The sequence below is a fragment of the Macaca thibetana genome, chromosome 5 (genome assembly GCF_024542745.1).
Source record: "Macaca thibetana thibetana isolate TM-01 chromosome 5, ASM2454274v1, whole genome shotgun sequence".
Taxonomy (NCBI): domain Eukaryota; kingdom Metazoa; phylum Chordata; class Mammalia; order Primates; family Cercopithecidae; genus Macaca; species Macaca thibetana.
The window spans coordinates 162,346,643-162,365,575 of NC_065582.1; the positions used below are offsets into that span (position 1 = coordinate 162,346,643).

At 44.0% G+C, this 18,933-nt stretch overlaps 2 protein-coding genes across 5 annotated transcripts in view; one reads left to right on the forward strand and one right to left on the reverse strand.

The window, feature by feature from the left end:
- SOD3 (superoxide dismutase 3) overlaps positions 1 to 18,933 on the reverse strand; it is a 948,116-nt gene that overhangs the window by 206,104 nt on the left and 723,079 nt on the right. The window lies entirely within an intron of this gene.
- The window catches only part of DHX15 (DEAH-box helicase 15), a 57,240-nt gene continuing 56,171 nt past the window's right edge, over positions 17,865 to 18,933 (forward strand). Inside the window, exon 1 of the mRNA XM_050790685.1 lies at positions 17,865 to 18,145. Coding sequence (XP_050646642.1) covers positions 18,075 to 18,145 — 71 coding nt within the window. The 5' untranslated portion in view covers positions 17,865 to 18,074. The remainder of the gene's footprint in view (positions 18,146 to 18,933) is intronic.

Here is an 18,933-nt window from a genome sequence, read left to right on the forward strand (position 1 = left end):
ATCCCACATCTGGGGAGGTCATTCTTACCCAGAGCAATGCAATGCCGAGTACCTGAATTCATTTTGGTTGAGTTTCCTGGCACGGTTTGGCAATAACTGTTTTTAGTGTTGGATTTTCCTTTCAGTCTGTCCAGAAGACTGTGGTCTCCAGGCTGAGTTGCCAATTTATTCCAAGTGCCTTGTTTACTTGGAACAAGTGTAGGGCTGTCATAAGGGCAATCAATTCTGCCTTCTGTGCAGAGGTTCCTAGTGGTAAAGTCCTGGCTTCTGTGACCTCTGAAAATGTTACCATGACATATATAGCATTTCTTTTTCTGTTGGTTACCAGGCTGCTCCCATCTATGAACAATGTCCAGTGTGCATATGGCAGGGCTGTGTCCTTTAAATTAGGGTGACTGGAAAACACCTTAGTCAATAATGTGTAAACATTTTGCATAAGTTCTTTTGGCTCTTCGGTAGAGGGAAGTAAAGTAGCTGGGTTCAAGGCTCTGGTAATCTGCAATTTTACTGTGGGTTCAGCTAGGAGTGTGGCCTGGTATTTGCTCAATCTGCCCACTATCAGCCAGTAGCCTCCCTTTTGTTCTAGTAACACTGGTACTTGGTGAGGTACATAGACAGTGACAGGCTATCCCCAAAGTCAACTTTTCAGCCTCCTTTAATAGTAGGCAGGTGGCAGTGACCCCCCTTGAACAGGGCCAGTCTTTGGCTACATTATTCAGTTGTTTAGGAAACTGAGCCTACTGATTGCAATATTTCTCCTAATTTCTGTGTAAGGATCCTAAGTGCTAGACCCAGTCTCTCATGCATGTACAATTGAAAGGGCTTATGAGGATTTGGGATCCCCAGGAATAGGGTAGAGGTTAACTTACATTTCAGTTGTCCAAATGGGTGCTGGTGTTTCGCTCCCAGTCAAAGGCATCATTGTTAGCTCCCTTAACAGACTGTATAGTGGCTTCATTGGTAGTTCATAGTTAGGAATCCAGATCTAACAAAACCCGGCCATGCCTAGAAATTCTTTCAGCTACCTTCTGGTAGTGGGTGCTGCAATGGAAGCAACTGCATTTTACCTTTCCACTGTTAGAGCTCTGGTTCCCTTCTGTAAGAGAAAACCTAAGTATGCCACAGTTTGTTGGCATATTTGAGCCTTTTTGCTTGAAACCTTATACCCACAGGTTGCTAGGTGGTTCAGAGTTTTAATGGTATTATTCTGACATTCCCATTCAGGGAGGCTAGGTATTAGTAAATCACCCACCTATTGTAACAACACACCATTTTCCAATTTTAAGTTCTTTAAATTTCAAGCCAAGGCTTCCCCAAATATATTTGGAGAGTTTTTAAATCCCGGTGGGAGCACAGTCCAATGATACTGAAACCACGTTGCGACTTCAAGATCTGCCCATTCAAAGGCAAACTACAGTTGACTTTCTGTGTCTATGGGTATGCAAAAGAAAGCATCTTTTAAATCCAGCACTGTAAACCATTTATAATCTCCAGGAAGAGAAATGAACGTAGTATATGGGTTAGCTACAGTGGGATGTATGTCCTCTACAATATCCCCGTTAGGGTCCTTGTGGGGAATTGCCCCATCAGGATCTGTGTTGTCTGAATTTTCATCATGAAGTCATTGCGCCTCTTCCTTCGCTTTATTTAAAACCAGCTGCCGCTCATCTGCAGCGAGCATAATGTTTAGGAGAGCCTGCACATCTGCCCAGGTGGGCACTGGGTAGCAAATACAGTGGTATTACAGGTCCAATAATGTTGGCTGGAGCTCCTTGCTGATTGACTCCTACTGAATATTATTATAGTGGGAACTGCCCTGCTCCAGACTCAGTGACTTCCTGGCCAAAATTAGTACCTTGCCTAGTCTTAGAGGGAGACAGTAGCCCTGCTGCCTTCCTGTACTCTAGGGGCAGCATTCCCTCTCTTTCCTGAGCTGCGGCAGTAACCACTGTGGGGTTTGGGTATTCATTAACTATTCACTAAGTTGGGTTTCAGAGGTTTTTCTCTTCCTCCCCTTGTGAGTCAGGACAGACTTAGCAGTGCATTGCACCATTAGCTTTTTTCCCTTTTCTATAGCATCACTAATGCCTGGAAATAAGGTATTTCACCTCATTTGCCTGACCTCTGGCAGAACAATTCTAATTGATAAATGGTATGAAAATTTTAAAGATCCAAAAACTGGCTACCATTTCTCAGACCCCAAAACATACATTGGCCAAGATGTGTTAAAACAGAAGATTAACTCTTCTTGTCACTGGTGGATAACCAATGTGCTTCCAATGGGACAAAACCCTTCCGGGAGGACTATTTGTAAGGATAGACGCAGTGTTGCCCATACTGAGTACTCGAAACTTCATATCAGACCAACAGAACGAATGAATTTCCACGAACAAATGCAAATAGGTCCTCTAACTTTGTAAAGTAGGTGTATTAATTAGGGTTCTCTAGAGGGACAGAACTCATGGAATATATATGTGTGTGTGTGTGTGTGTGTATATATATATATATATATAAAGGGGAGTTTATTAAGTATTAACTCACACGATCACAAGATCCCACAACAGGCTATCTGCAGGCTGAGGAGCAAGGAGAGCCAGTCTGAGTTCCAAAACTGAAGAACTTGAAGTCCGATGTTCACAGGAAAGAAGCATCCAGCACAGGAGAAAGATGTACACTGGGAGGCTAGGCCAGTTTTCTCTTTTCACATTTTCCTGCCTGCTTGTATTCTAGCCTCGCTGGCAGCTGATTAGATTGTGCCCACCCAGATTAAGGGTGGGTCTGCTTTTCCCAGCCCACTGACTCAAATGCTAATCTCCTTTGGCAATACCCTCATAGACACACACAGAATCAACACTCTGTATCCTTCAATCCAATCAAGTTGACACTCAGTATTAACCATGACCGGTATACAAAGGAGTCCTATTGTTTCCTCAACAGTACTGAAAAAAATGGCTACATGAGCTCAAATAGAGAAAACAATAGACTCCCGGCTTTCGATCAGGTTTTACTTAACCCTTTGAGCAGCTCCACTCCCAGCCTCTGTTGTTCCCCAGTAATAGAGAGACAGGGGGTCTTTGCATCCCGGAAGGTCCTTGGGAGACTCCCCAGGACAAACCTTACCTGGCAGCTGTTGGGAGTCTCCCGAAGACTGTTGACTTACAAGCCACCGGCCACTGAGCACAGATCCATCCCTGTGGAGTTGCCAGATTTGTTCCTGGACAGAACAAGTTCTGGCTGCTCATTTCTATGATCCAATAACAAGATGCAGACAGGCTGAGAAAGAAGGGAGTTTATTTCTGCAACTAGTTACAGGGAGAAGGTCAGAGTAACTCACCAGACCGACTCAAAGTTACAAGTTTTTTTCTACTGCTGATACATATTTTAAGCTCCATGCTACATGTGGAATCGTATCTACAAGCAGAAGTGTTTCATTCACTCTGTATCTAATCTTTAACTAGGGTCTAGGGTCTGGGAAGCTTTCTCGGAAGTCTTGGAAAGTTTCTTAATCTGTTTTTTTTGTTTGTTTGTTTGAGATGGAGTTACGCTCTTGTCTCTCAGGCTAGAGTGCAATGGTGCACTCAGCTCACTGTAACCTCTGCCTCCTGGGTTCAAGCGATTCTCCTGCCTCAGCCTCCCGAGTAGCTGGGATTACAGGCACGTGCCACCACACCCGGCTAATTTTTGTATTTTTAGTAGAGATGGGTTTCACCATGTTGGCAGGGCTGGTCTTGAATTCCTGATCTCAAGTGATCCGCCTGCCTTGGCCTCCCAAAGTGCTAGGACCACGGGCGTGAGCCACCGCGCCCAGCTGAAAGTTTCTTAATCTTAAGTGGGCCCTGGTACAAGGTGTATGTGTAAGAATGCTTTTATTATTCAACCAGACTTTAGGGTCTGAGAAAACCCAGGCTGGATCTTAATGGGTTTGTTTTCTTACTTCAGCCCTAATACTCAGGCCCCAGTTTCTCCAGTTCTTTAATGTTTAACTTATGACTTCATCATAATTATAGTAAACAGTTAGTGGAAACTGTTCTGGTTGCTAATGGAAACCTGGCCTGCCACAATGGTGTCCCATAAGTCTCTTAGGATCTGTTTACTTTTCTTAAGTTGTTTTTCTTTCTATTTCTCAGATTCAATAATTTTCATTATTTAATCTTCAAATTTGCTAATTCATTCTTCTACTTGTTCAAATCTCCCTTTGAGTACTTCCAGTGAAGTTTTCATTTTAGTTACTGGGTTTTTCAGCTCCAGACTCTCTTTTAGGTTTCTTTTTAGCTCTTCTACCTTTTTATTGGTATTTCCATTTTGTTCATACACTACTTTTGACTTTCTTCATCTTTTCTTTTAGGCTTTTTTTTTTTTTTTGGCATGTTTAAGACAATTTAGTAGATCCGCCATCAAGTCTGTTTCAAGTCTGTTTCTGTTTACCGTTTTTCCTTTGACTAGGCCATATTTTCCTGTTTCCTTATATGCTTCATGTTTTTTTTTTTTTTGGTCGTTGAAAACCAAACATTTGAATTCAATAATGTGATAACTCTGGAAATCAGATTCTCCTTGTTCCCAGGGTTTGCTGGTTTTTCTTATTGTTTTTGTTTATTTATTTTTAATTATTGTAGTTTGTCTCTGGGCCAAGAGTCAACCTGAGGTGTAAACTTAAGGTCTTCTCAGCTCTTTTCTGGGCCTTACCCTGGGCATGTTTAGTCACTTTCTATTTTTTCTTATATGTGTTGTTTTTAATGTCATTGTTTTTTTATCTCTGGGTCCAGAAGAGAGAAAAAGAAAAAAATGAAGTAGGGAGGGAAAGGTGCTGTCTTTTTAAATTCCCCAGAGTCACTTGAGCTGGAGGAGTTTGCAACAAATGGGGGTAGGTGCAACAATAATGGCCACTCACCTCTTTGTAGCTCTCTGAACTTTTGTGTTCAGAAGTGACATTCAGGGCCAGGCCTGGTGGCTGACGCCTGTAATCCTGGCACTTTCTAGATGGATCACTTGAGGCCAGCAGTTCAAGACCAGCCTGGGCCAACATGGTGAAACTCCATCTCTACTAAAAATACAAAAATTAGTCAGGTGTGGTGGCAGGCGCCTGTAATCCCAGCTACTCCGGAGGCTAAGGCAGGAGAATCACTTGAACCTAGGAGGCGGAGGCTGCAGTGAGCTGAGATCGCACCAATGCACTCCAGCCTGGATGACAGAGGGAGACTCTGTCAAAAAAACCCCAGAAAACGAAAAACAAAAAAACATTGACATTCAGCGATCGAGCACAGAGTACTGATATTTGAAGGACTAATTCCTTTTTGCTCAACCCCCCAAACTGTAAGCTATTTCAGGAACCTATGCACTGCTGCCTGCCTTGCAGATGTGCAGCGAGGGATAGATAGTTGCTACTGTGCTAAGTGCTGAAATTGACAGAAATTAACCACAACTTACATTCCAAACCTTCCTCTAGAAGTTTCAAGCCTTCAATAGACTCCAGGAAGTAGTTAGTAAGACAGATCCTGCCAGTGCAATTGTTGCCTGCATGGACAGACAGATTACTCGTGCTTCCTGCTCCACCATCTTCCCCAACCTGACCTCCTAGAGTTTTCAATATACATTTTAACCTACTCTTCCTCCATCCTCAAATAACATTATACTGCTCCACGTGTAGTGGAGGTAACTTACAACAACAGAACAACTCCACTTCCTCCCATCCCTCATTACATTGGTGCCATTCATTTCACTTGTCTCTATGCTCTAATCTCCCAAGACATTGTTACTCTTACTTTAAACAAACTGTTATCTGTCAGATCAATTAAGAATGAAAAAATAAAAGATTTTATTTTACCTTCATTTATTCCTTCTCCAATGCTCTCCCTTTATGTAGGTCTAAGTTTCTGACTTATGTCATTTCTTTTTCCTTGAAGAACTTCTTTTAATATTCTTTGCATGCAGTTCTGCTTGCAATGAATTCTCTCATTTTTTGTTGACTAAAAAATTTCTCTTTCACTTTTGAAGGATAATTTTTCTGTACCTAAAATTATAGCTTGGTGCATTTTAAATGCACCAAGAAAAGAGACTACATTCTTTTCTTGCTTGGTTGGTTTCTTTCTTTTCTTTTCTTTCTTTTTTTTTTCCATGTAGAGATGGGGTCTCGCTATGTTGCCCAAGCTGCTCTTGAACTACCATGGAGGGCTCAAGTGGTCCCCAACCCTCAGCCTCCCAAAGTGCTGGAATTATAGGCGTGAGTCACTACGCCTGGCAGGTTTCTGATGAGAAGTCCACTGTGATTATTATCCTTGTTCCTACATAGGTAAAAATTTTTTTCTCTCACTTCTTTAAATATTTTCTCTTTGTCTTTGCTTTGTTGCAGTTTGAGTATGATATGCCTAGTCATATGCGTTTTGGTATTTATCCTGTTTGATCTATCTTCAGCTTCCTGGATTGTGGTTGTATGTCTGTCATTAATTTTGAAAATTTTTTTACCATTATTATTTCAAATATTTCTTCTGCTCTGTTTTGTCTTTCTTCTTCTTCTGGTACCAATTACACATAGTTACACTTTTGAAATGTCCCAAAGTTCTTGTATGTTCTATTCTGGTTTCAATTATTTCTTCTCTTTGCATATCAGTTTGGGAAGTTTCTGTTGAACTATTTTCAAGCTCATGGGTTCTTTCCTTGGCCATGTCCAATCTATTAATGAGCCCATCAAAGGCAATCTTCATTTATATTATAATATTTTTTATTCCTAGCATTTCTTTATTATTCTTTCATCTATCTTATATTGCCCATTTGCTCTTGCATGTCGTCTACTTTTTTCATCAGAGTCCTTAACACATTAATCATAGTTATTTTAAATTTCCTGTCTGATAACTCCAAAATCTATGTCGTATCTCAGTCTGATTCCAATGCTTGCTTTGTCTCTTCAGACTATGTTTCCTCTTGTCTTTTAGTATGCCTTGCAATTTTTTATTGAAATCTGGTGTGATGCATTGGGTAATACAAACTGAAGTAAATAGACATTTAATGTTAAGTTTTATGTTAATCTGGCTAGAAGTTGGACTGTGTTTAATGTTTGCTATAGCTAGAGGGGCTAGAGGTTTCAAATTCCGTTAGTGTTCTCTAGTCTCCCCTGTTGATTTTGGGATTCTCTGAGAACCCTTCCTCAGTTAGAGTCTGTGTCTTGGAGCTTTTCCAGCTGCAATCCACTGCTATTATACTAGAGTTATGTTGGTGTGGTAGAAAGGAGTGGGAAGGGAAAGTGTTTTGTAATTTTTTTTTTTTTTTTGAGACAGGGTCTCACTGTCACCCAGGCTGGAGTGCTGCGGTGCAATCTCGGCTGACTGCATCCTCTGCCTCCTGGGCTTAAGCAATTCTCCTGCCTCAGTGCTCACACCCACCCCTGCTTCTCTGCTGAGTAGCTGGAACTACAGGCGCCTGCCACCATGCCGGCTAATTTTTGTATTTTTTGTAGCGATGGGGTTTCACCGTGTTGCCCAGGCTGCTCTTGAACTCCTTGGCTCAAGTGATGTGCTCATCTTGGCTTTCCAAAGTGCTGGAATTATAGGTGTGAGGCATTGTGCCTGGGCTGTTTTGTAATCCTGTAATTAAATCTTAGTCTTTTAATAGGCCTATGTCCCTGAGCTGTGACCTTCACAAATGTTTGTTAGCTTTTTAAAATTTCCTTAGGTAGACAAAAAGGCTAGTGGGCTGGGTGTAGGTGAAACGCCTGTTTCCAAGTTGGGATAAGGCTCCCATAAAGTCTTTTCCCTGGAAAGTAGGACTTCTATTCTATGTGGACAATGTTCTGGGCATGCTTCACAATGGTTACTCTTCCTCTTTCTCTGCCCGAGCCACGGGGGCATCTTTCTTGGCTTTTCATTGTGCAAACTGAGTGGGTTTCTGGAGGAAAACCCATTAAAGTCTGGGGGTCTCTCTAACATTAAAATACCCAGGAGTTTCTCATCATCTAGACAGTTCATACTCGGCCTCTAGAAATTTGTCAAAGTAACCACTTAAGTGTTTCTACCAATTTATGGTTCTGGTTGCTCCTGCTCAAAGTAAGCAGATCGGCCGGGCGCGGTGGCTCAAGCCTGTAATCCCAGCACTTTGGGAGGCCCAGACGGGCGGATCACGAGGTCGGGAGATCGAGACCATCCTGGCTAACACGGTGAAACCCCGGCTCTACTAAAAAAATACAAAAAACTAGCCGGGCGAGGTGGCGGGCGCCTGTAGTCCCAGCTACGCGGGAGGCTGAGACAGGAGAATGGCGTGAACCCGGGAGGCGGAGCTTCAGTGAGCTGAGATCCGGCCACTGCACTCCAGCCTGGGCGACAGAGCGAGACTCCGTCTCAAAAAAAAAAAAAAAAAAAAACAAAGTAAGCAGATCTCTGCTGTGACTCTTTGAACTTGCATGTCTCTTCAGATGTCAGCATGGTAATTTACCCTGCAACCTGGTTCTCTAATGGCTCTAAGAAAAGCCATTGGTTTTCAGTTTGTTCAGCTTTTCTTCTTGTAAGAATGGGAGCAGTAACTTCCAAGCTCTTTACATGCCAGAGCTGAAACTGGTAATTCCATCCTGGGCTGTTTTTTATTTAGTATCTTGGCTGAGTTTTCAGGGGATGGGAAGTGTGTGCAATTTCCTAAACTTCCACTTGGAATTCCCCAATATGATAGCTCTTACCCCTTACAGATCCAGAATTTAATATCGGGGTTGCACAAACTACTAAGGATGTATATTCTATGTGTATGTTTGTATACTTGGGGCATGGCAAGTAGTTTGAGAACGCTGTAGATTTACCTGGGCCAGACATCCAGTCTCGACTTCCATATATCTCCATGCTAAGAAAGGGCCAATAATGAAACTCTGAGTTTCTTGGTATCAATGTCATTTTACACACTGTGTCCATGATGTCCTTGAAATATTTGGATATTCCCTTTTCCCCAGTGTATGGCTATCTAAGTAAATGGCTATGGATCACCTGAGGGAAGGACTTGGGGAATTATTACTGTGTACACTTGTTCTGATGCTGCAGAGTTCTTTCTTCTACAGACAGTCCCTCTCCCTCCAGTTAAATATATTCTAGGTCCAAACACTGGTTCAAGTCCAGAAACTGGGCTTGTGATCATGACTTTGTATCACAACATCAGCCTTTAACCTCTTGATCATCCATTCTTGGTTTAATTTGGTTGTTCAGATTGAAGACTTTCTTTGATGGTTGCCCATTTATTTTGCTCCAGATGGCTTATTTGTCATCTCCAAAACATCTGTGGGTAAAGCCCCTTGAACTGCCACTCTTGCCTTGCAGTGTCCATTTGGCTTTTGAAGTTTGAATGCCATCATGTCACTTCAATGTCACAAGGTTCTATCATCTCTGCTGCTCTCAGTGAACCCAGTTTTGAAATGGTTTCTTCTGCCTTCACCCTGGACTACAGAGAGAACCCCTGCTGAGTCTTAGAGTGATGCTGCTTCCTCTCTAACCAGATCATTCCTTACTGATTTGGTAAGCGGTATATTCTCTAAAGTTTCCTTTGAAATATATTGATCTGTTGGGTTTTCCATTTTTAAATAAGTATATTCACTCTAGCATGCTCACTTCTTTGAGCCATTTAGTCCCTCCTTACAATGTAAACCAAAGCAGTTTTGGTATCTCTATGTAACCTGGTGTACTGTGAGCCATTGATTTCTCTGTGCTTCTAGATGACATGCTAAGTGTGTTCACACTATCACCCAGGATTCTTCCATGAGTGTTAAATCTTGCATGCTAGGAGAGTATTACCAACTTGATAAATTCTCCCTTATGTAACTGTATGCTCCCCTTCCCCACCCTGCCATTCATAACCTTCAGAATTCGGTCGTTGGCCAGACGTGGTAGCTCTCGCCTGTAATCTCAGCACTTTGGGAGGCTGAGGCAGGCAGATCACCTGAGGTTGGGAGTTCAAGACCAGCCTGACCAACATGGAGAAATCCTGTCTCTACTAAAAATACAAAATTAACTGGGCATGGTGACGCATGCCTGTAATCCCAGCTACTCAGGAGGCTGAGGCAGGAGAAACGCTTGAACCCAGGAGGTGGACGTTGCAGTGATCCAAGATCACACCATTGCACTCCAGACGGGGCAACAAGAGTGAAGCTCCGTCTCAAAAAAAAAAAAAAAAAAAAAAAAAAAAGAATTTGGTCCTGTGCCTACTCTCCTAGTTCCTGCTGGTACCTGTTGGCTGGGCCCTACAGCTTCTTTGAGTAGGATTACATGCCAATATTATGAGTCCTCTGATGTTGTATTAGTCTGTTCCCACGCTGCTAATAAAGACATTCCTAAGACTGAGTAATTTTTAAAGGAAAGAGGTTTAATGGACTCACAATTCCACATGGCTGGGGGTGCCTCACAATCATGGCAGAAGGCAAAGGAGGAGCAAAGGGCACATCTTACATGGTGGCAGGCAAGAGAGCATATGCAGGGGAACTCCCCTTTATAAAACCATCAGCTCTTCTGAGACTTATTCACTATCACTAGAACAGAATGGGAAAGACTCACCCCCATGATTCAGTTGCCCCCCCACCAGGTTTATCCCATGATACATGGAAATTATGGGAGCATCAATTCAAGATGAGATTTGGGTTAGGACACAGCCACACCATATCAGATGTCCTTGGAATATCATATGTAGTGATATGACTTTGTATCATGTGATACTTATATCATATACTTTTTTTCTGCCTTCCCCCTGTAAGAAATGGCAGTCAAAGGAGCTTTACTCACAGAGGTTTTGGAGACAATAAATTAAATAAGGCATCTGGAAGAAAATAAATGGGCAACCGTCAAAGGAGGTTCTCAATCTGAACAACCAAATTAAGCCAAAGATGGATGCTTATCATACACTTTTATTATATGTAGTGATGTCCCTGGAATATCATATGCAGTGACTCCCTGGTTTATGTATCCTGAAAAGGGCTGTAGATGTTATTCTGTACAGAGGAAACCTCTGCATCATTTTATAAGAGAGGAACATCAGCTTTTAATATGGAAAGGTAGGGTACTTTGGCAGACTCAGTGGGTTGAGGGGAATCTAGGGATTCAAAATTTTTCAAGTACATCTACCCAAATGTCCCCACCCATGTGTCAGAGTCCCACTCTTTCCCATCCAGGGTCATAACCTTGGTATATCACAATTGCCTAAGTGGAGAGTTTAATCTTCTTTGGAAGTTTCCACTTAATTTTCTGCTACTATTATGTTTGAGTCCTGGAACTGCTTTTCAGTTTTCTCTGCCTTCCTACTGCCAGAAATGAAAACTTTTTTAGATGCTCCCTCATAGGATTTCTGGTTTTCATGCTTAGTTTTGAATTGCAGACAAATCGCTTCCAGCCTTTCATTATCTCTCCCCAAAATATTAATTCTACTTAGCAAGTGGCCATCAAATTCTAGGGAGCTTATAGTTATTAGTTCTCCCATATGTGAGAGCTGCATGCCTTTTGCAGTACACCACATGGTGAAAGTTTTAACAACTGCCCTGCTTCCTTGTGCCCTACCTCCACCACAGATTCATTGCCAACCAGCAATGGGTGACCAACTCCAAAATCCAATCATAATGTCTGCTTTCCTTCCGGCACCACTTCTGGCACCAAATCTTTTAGGTCAGCTTCCATGAAAACCAGACTCTGAGGCAAAGATTAGCATTTAGGAAGTTTATTAAGAAGTACACTTGGGATCAATATCAGTGGAAAGAAAAGATAAAAGTAGAATCAGATAAGGAAAAGTTGACTGTGATGCTGTTGCATAACAATGAATTTGACTGGCCTTTATCCCTGATTCATGGGATTGGTTCATTTTAAGTCCTTGGGGCCTCCTAAGTCGTAAGAGTATCTTTGTTGCTCTCTTTAGGGAATATGCAGTGACTTCCTGGTTTATGTATCCCGGTTTTTGTACTCCCTTTATTCTCTTTATGTATTCTCTTTATTCTCTTTAGGTTTAAGTATTCCCTTTATTCCCTAAAAAGAGTTACTCTCTTTATGCTGGGCCCTTGGACCACATCTGAATTAGTGCTAAGGAGATAACTCAGGATGGGGACTGGTCATCCCAGAAAGAGCAACCAAGTGATTAAAGGGCTGAAGCTTTGAGCCACATGTCATCAGCCCAATCTCTTGACCTTTAAGCAGGGAAAGGAGGCTGGAAATTGAGTTGAATCATGAAGCCAATGATTCAGTCAATCAATCATGGCTACATAATGAAACCCCAGTGAAAACTGCAGACACTGAAGCTCAGTGGAACACCCTGGTTTGTGAGGACATGGATGTGAGGGAGGGTCACATGTTCTAATTCCATGGGGAGAGGACACAAAAGCTCTGATTTGTTTCCTTTATAATAAAACAGCAACCATAAGTATAGTGCTTTCCTGAGTTTTGTAAGTTATTCTAGTAAATTATCAAATATGATGGAGTTGTGAGAAACTCTGAATTTGTAGTCAGTCGGGCAGAAGTGCTGGTGGCCTGCAGACCCCTGAACTTATGAATGGTGTCTGGAGTGGGGACATCTTCAGTCTTGTTTGGGACTGTGTCCTTAACTTATGGGATTGGAGGTAACTCTGGATTGTTACTGGCCAAATTGCTTTGGGGTACATCAGATGCCATTATAACAAAGGCTTCAGCTGATCCCACAGAGGGTTCAGATGCTCTGAAGCTCACAGTTGTCCTGAGTTCGTAGACAGGCCAGGCCTTTATACCTGTAGAATGTATTCAGGCTGCCCCTGGGCATGGCAGGTTTCTTTAGCCACAGAAGTTCCGGAAGAGGGCTGACATGAGGATTGTGTGCAAGTGGCAAGCACTCCCAGAGCTGAGGGATGTCTCATTATGGAAGTGAGACTGTGATGGCAAGCCATAGTGCCACTATCGTTTGTAACTATTTCTGTCTCTTACATACTAAAGAGAGGATAAGGTGATTAAAAATAGTACTGAAAATTCTTTCAAATTTGTAAGCATTTTGTCGCTAAAGAGGATTCAAAGAGGGAGACTGGTGGATTGATCCTGGCAAATCCTCATGAGTGATCATATTGTTTTCCCACTTAAATCTCATTTCTGTTTTCCTCTTGTTTTAGGAAGGATAAAGCCTTACCTCCTCAGCAGGACTCCTCAGATGGGGCATGATTTGCCCTGTTCTTGCATCTGCAGGATCACAGATGACAACTTCCTCATCTCAACACATTCATGTCGTTTTCTCTGTCTGTGGGTCGCACCTGACTTTTTAAAGCTTCAGGGCCTTTGCACAGGCTGTTTCCTCTGCTTGGAATGCTTTCTGCTCTCTCTGCCTGGACAATTTGCATTTTTTTTTTTTTTTGAGATGGAGTTTCGCTCCTGTTGCCCAGACTGGAGTGCAAGGGCACAATCTTGGCTCACCACAACCTCCGCCTCCTGGGTTCAAGCCATTCTCCCGCCTTAGCCTCCCGAGTAGCTGGGATTACAGGTATGCGCCACCACGCCCAGCTAATTCTGTATTTTCAGGGGAGACGGGGTTTCTCCATATTGGTTAGGCTGGTCTTGAACTCCCGACCTCAGGTAATCTGCCTGCCTTGGCCTCCCAAAGTGCTGGGATTGCATTCATTTTTAAGGTTTTTGTCTAAATGTTTCTTTCTCAGAGAGGCATTCCCTAACCCTCAATCTAGATCAAGGCCACTTGTTTTATGCTCTCACAACGCCTGCCCTCTGTAGCTGGCCTTTTCAGCACTTATCATAGTGATAACAACATAGTTATTTATGTGTTTAGCTGGTCAGTGCCTGTCTTTCTCCCTCTGCCAAGTTTTATGAAGGCAAGAACAATGGCTATTTTCTTCTTTCCTCTTTCCCCAGCACTTAACTCAATGCCTGACATGGCGAGCTTAATACATATTTGTTGAGCGAATAAATAAATGGTAATAGTGATACTGTACAATGGTCAGTAGTGCAGCTCTGGAGTTGGACTGGGTTCAAATCATCCAAATCCCCACTTGTCCACTGAGAGTTCTGTAAACTAGTTCTCTACATGGACAATGCAGAAATTTTATCAGTTCATGTTCATCTTGTCAGACTGGGAGAACTTATCCTCAGTAACCACACCTTAGACAGATAAAGTAGAATGAGAATATCTATTTATCAGCCGCAGCAGAACATAGCAATTAAGCACACACACTGTCTGGGCTGACTCTCAGAACTGTCATCTTGGCCAAAATACTTGCCTCTTTGAGTAACAGTTTCCTCAGCTGTTGGACTAAACTTGAAGTTGCTGTCTCAATTAGGCTCAAATGTGTGAGGAACAGCATCTGGCTCATAGTGCTTTGTATGCGTTTGCTATTAGCAATTATTTTTTATTGATTTATGTTATTACGTCATTTTGTCCAGGTGAGAAAGTCCATGCCATAGACCAGAGGGTTGTCTGGTAGAGAAAGAGGAAGAGTAAGGGAAATAGGATATTCTCTGGAAATATTTCCAGCCAAGTTGTGGAGGGTCTGGTTGGTGCCCTTTCTCTACTCTAGGGATAATGATGTCTGAAAATCCAGTGTGGATCATTTAGAATTCTGCCCTTCTTCCCAAGGAGTGTGCACAACCCGGCAGCTTCTGGCCACTTGTTCCCCTTACTCTAGATTCCACAGAGGCCACTATCCTTTGATAAGTAGGGCCTTTCTCTTTCCTTCTTTTCCTTCTTGATAAGTAGGGCTTTTCTCTTTCCTTCTTTCCTTCCTTTCTTCCCTTCCTTCCTTCCCTTCCTTTTCTTCCTCTCTTTCTCTCTCTCTCTCTCGCATTCTCTTTCTCTCTTTCTCCATCTTTCCGATGGAGTCTTGCTCTGTTGCCCAGACTGGAGTGCAATGGCACAATCTTGGCTCACTGCAAACCTCCACCTCCCAGGTTCGAGCGATTCTCCTGCCTTCAGCCTCCTGAGTTGCTGGGATTACAGGCATGTGCCACCACGCCTGGCTAATTTTTGTATTTTTAGTAGAGACGGGGTTTCACCATGTTGGTCAGGCTGGTCCCGAATTCCTGACCTTCTGATCTGCCTGTCTCGGCCTCCCAAAGTACTGGAATTACAGGTGTGAACCACTGCACCTGCCCAGGGCCTTTCTTTAATCGTTCAGGTCACAACACAACTGATGAGGTTATGGGTTTTTTTTTAGCTATACCCTAGGCCCAAGGGAAAAGTCTTATCACCTTGATTTCAGTTCCTCTTTTACCATTTATGAGAGGCTGACATCTCTTAGAGTGGAGCACTTCTGCAGGTGGAATTCTAACTTTTTTCTCTGATTATTTCTCCAAAATTTTAGAGCACTTTATGGTAGTCATCAAACTGGAAACCTGAAGACTGGGATTTTAATACTTGAAGTGAAATCTGTATTTTATTCTGACTTCAATACCAACTGCTTGTGTGAACTTTGATAAGACCTAGGGGTTCAGGTTCCCTCATTTGTAAAATTAAGCAAAAAGAGAAAAATCCGACGGAAATTCTTGCAGGTTTACAATCCAGTGATTATACATCATGATCTGAAAAAAGTCAATATAATCATCCCTCAGTATCCATTGGGGATTGGTTCCAGGAGAAACTGCCAAGACTAAAGTCCATGGATGTTCAAGTGTCTGATATAAAATAGCACAGTATTTGCATATAACCTACGCACATTCTTCTGTATACTTAATCATCACTAGATCACTTATAATACCTAATACAATGTAATTGCCATGGAAATAGCTGTTATACTGTATTGTTTAAGAGAAAAGAGCAAGAAAAAGTCTGTACATGTTCAGTACAGATGCAATCATCCATTTTTAAAGAAAAATATATTTTTGATTTGCAGTTGATTGAATCCAGGGATAAGGAACCCACAGATAATAGGCCAACTCATAATTTTCAGATTTTTCCTATACATAATTATGATAAAGTGTAACTTATAAATTAGGCACATTAAGATATTAAAAACTAAAAATAAAACATTTATAACAATATACAGACAGTCCTGACTTACAATTGTTTGACAAGATTTTTTGACTTTACGATGGGTTTATCGGTATATTAACTGCATGTTCAACTTACAATGTTTTCAATTTACGATGGGTTTACGATGGACATCACCCCATCATAAGTCAAGGAGCATCTATACTGTAATAAAAGCAATGTGAATGTGGTCTCTCTCTCAGGATATCTTACTGTACTGTGAAAGCAAAACCAGGGACAAAGTGGGGACTACTGTACATTTACGATAGAAAGTTGTACTGAATATTTTACAAGTGAAAAAGATACTCATTTTTCTTTGTGTTGACTTTGCCATGTGGATTTGGTACAAACAAATAAAAACCCTCCTTATCAGTTGCTGGCTGGGCGCAGTGTCTCACGCCTGTAATCCCAGCACTTTGGGAGGCCGAGGTGGGCAGATCACTTGAGGTCTGGAGTTTGAGACCAGCCTGGCCAACATGGCGACACCTCCTGTCTACTAAAAATACCAAAATTAGCCGGGCGCCTAGCCGGGCGGGGTGGCGGGAGCTTGTAATCCCAGCTACGAGGGAGGCTGAGGCAGGAGAATGGCTTAAACCTGGGGGGCGGAGGTTGCAGTGAGCTGAGATCGTGCCACTGTCCCCCAGCCTGGACGACAGAGTAAGACTCTGTCTCAAAACAAACACACAAACCCCTCATCATTTGCAATATTTAAGTTGTGTTTAATCCTAGCAATTGCAGTCCTGAGACTTTGATAAGAACCAGAGTATGATCTTCCAGGGCAGCCAAACCAAGTCATTCCATGAACAACAGAGATCACCCTGCTGCAGATAGTCCACAGATCTTTTCTTGTGCATTTCTTCTGGGAACGAATGCAACTGAGGAAGCAGAGATATTCTAGGGGGAGAGATCTACAAAATTCCTTAGAGTCATCTTGCCCCACCTCCTTGTTACGGCTTTAGGTACAGCCCTTATGGCCGTGAGATTTAACCTTCCGCAGCCTTTGCGTCCACGTCTACAAAATAACAACTACCTTGCAGGGTGTTATTTAACACTGTGAAAGTGCATTAATAGGCACAGAAAGAAAAACAAAAAAACAAACATAAAAGCAAATTGTGCCCTCACTGCGAATTCTCTGTATTCCAGCTAAAAACATCTATAGCTTGAGTGCATGGGTGTCTGTGCTGGGCAAGAAAAGGGCAAACTAGATCATGACAAGCCTTAAGATTTTCTCACTTTAGTTTCCTCACTGCAATTGATTTTTTTTTTTTTTTCCCCCAAGTCGGAGTCTTGTTCTGTCGCCTAGGCTGGAGTGCACTGGCGTGATCTCATCGCAATCTCTGCCTCCCAGGTTCAAGCGATTCTCCTGCCTCAGCCTACCGAGTAGCTCGGATTACAGGCGTGCGCCACCACGCCCGGCTCATTTTTGTATTTTTAGTAGAGACGGGGTTTCACTATGTTGGCCAGGCTGGTCTCGAACTCCTGACCTCGTGATCCGCCTGCCTCGATCTCCCAAAGTGTTGGGATTACAGGCGTGAACCACCGCGCGCGGTCCCTCACTGCAACTGAGAGTAGCGGGGTGGCCTCAAGTTCCAGATCTGGAGTTACTAAATAGCTGGGTTCCAATCCCGGCTCTGCCACTTATTAGTTGTACGATCTTCGTTTCTCAACCTCTCTGGGTCTGAGATTCCCTTAAAGCCGGGGTAATAGAGATGAATAGGATTTCCTAACTAGGACTAGACTTCCTCAATTTCTCGACTCAGAGGGGCAAGGATAGACTGAAATGGAAAGTGAAGGCCTTCAGGCTTTTCCTAACAGCCGCTCCTAGGAGGGGAAAGCTACGGGAAGAGGGAGGAGACCCAAGAAAGGTCGGACCAATGAGGCAGCGGGCGGGACAGGAGTTCCCGCCTTTGGGCGGCGTGCGCGCGCACCTCGCTCACACGCACACTCGCACGCACGCACGCTGCGGAAGCGCGCGCGCGCGCAGGCCCAGCCCTCGTCGCCGCCGCCATTTTAGCTCCTGGTTCCGGCCGCACCGTGTGGGCTGTAGTAGCGGGAGGGGTGGGGGTCCTCCAGAGTTAAGTGGCTGTCCTCCACTGTGCCCATACAGCAGCTAGCTTTCTTCCTTAATAACCGCCCGTTCGAAGAGTGCGAGGATGTCCAAGCGGCACCGGTTGGACTTAGGGGAGGATTACCCCTCTGGCAAGAAGCGTGCGGGGACCGATGGGTAAGCCAGGCCGGGGGCGCGAGGCAGCAGCTCGGGCTTTGTTGGGGTCCTGGCAGGGAGCGGGCTGGGACTGGCCTGGCCGAGCGGGTCCTGGAGCCCGAGCCTTTGTTTCCTTCTGGGCTGGGTTCACCAGCGGCGGGTCGGAGAAGCGCGGCGCCCGTTCGGCCCGGCAAGGGCGCGGGGAGTTGCGTGCGGCGGGGCCGGTGCCCAACCCAGTCCGGAGGGTGGAGAGGCCTGCAGTGGCCATGAGGGCGCCTCCTCCCCCAGGCCGAACCGAGCAGGAGTCACTTTCGAGGGCGTGGGGCGGGAGTGAACCGCGGACCTCGTGGCCTCGGTTCCCGAGGAAGGCCTGGATCCGGGGGAGAGAGTGGGGGAGGGCGCGGCGGGAGTATTCGCTTCCAAGGGCACCAGGCACTTCCCAGGCAGAGGGGCCATGGGGAGGGCCTGAGTGGGGGCGCGGCCAGGCACTCCAGACGGGAAAGGCGGAGGGCGGAAAGTGAGAGCAGCGCGTGGATCCTAATGTAGGCTGGGGTGGGGGTGGCGGGAGTTGAGAGAAGCCAGCAAATGGGGAGTTCTCTGGGGAAGTGGGAGTAGAGGACTTGCCGGGAGAAAGGAAGGGTGGAGTAAAATACCTGGTGGGCTGGAAGGCTGGTGTTTTGGGGCGACTGAGTTTATAGTTTGGCGGGAGAGAGCGTGTCTCGGTCCATTCAAACACTTCAAAGTAGATACTAGCAAACTTCCGCCCTCTGCCTACGCTCCCGCCATCTCCTCTATTTCCTGCTTTGGTT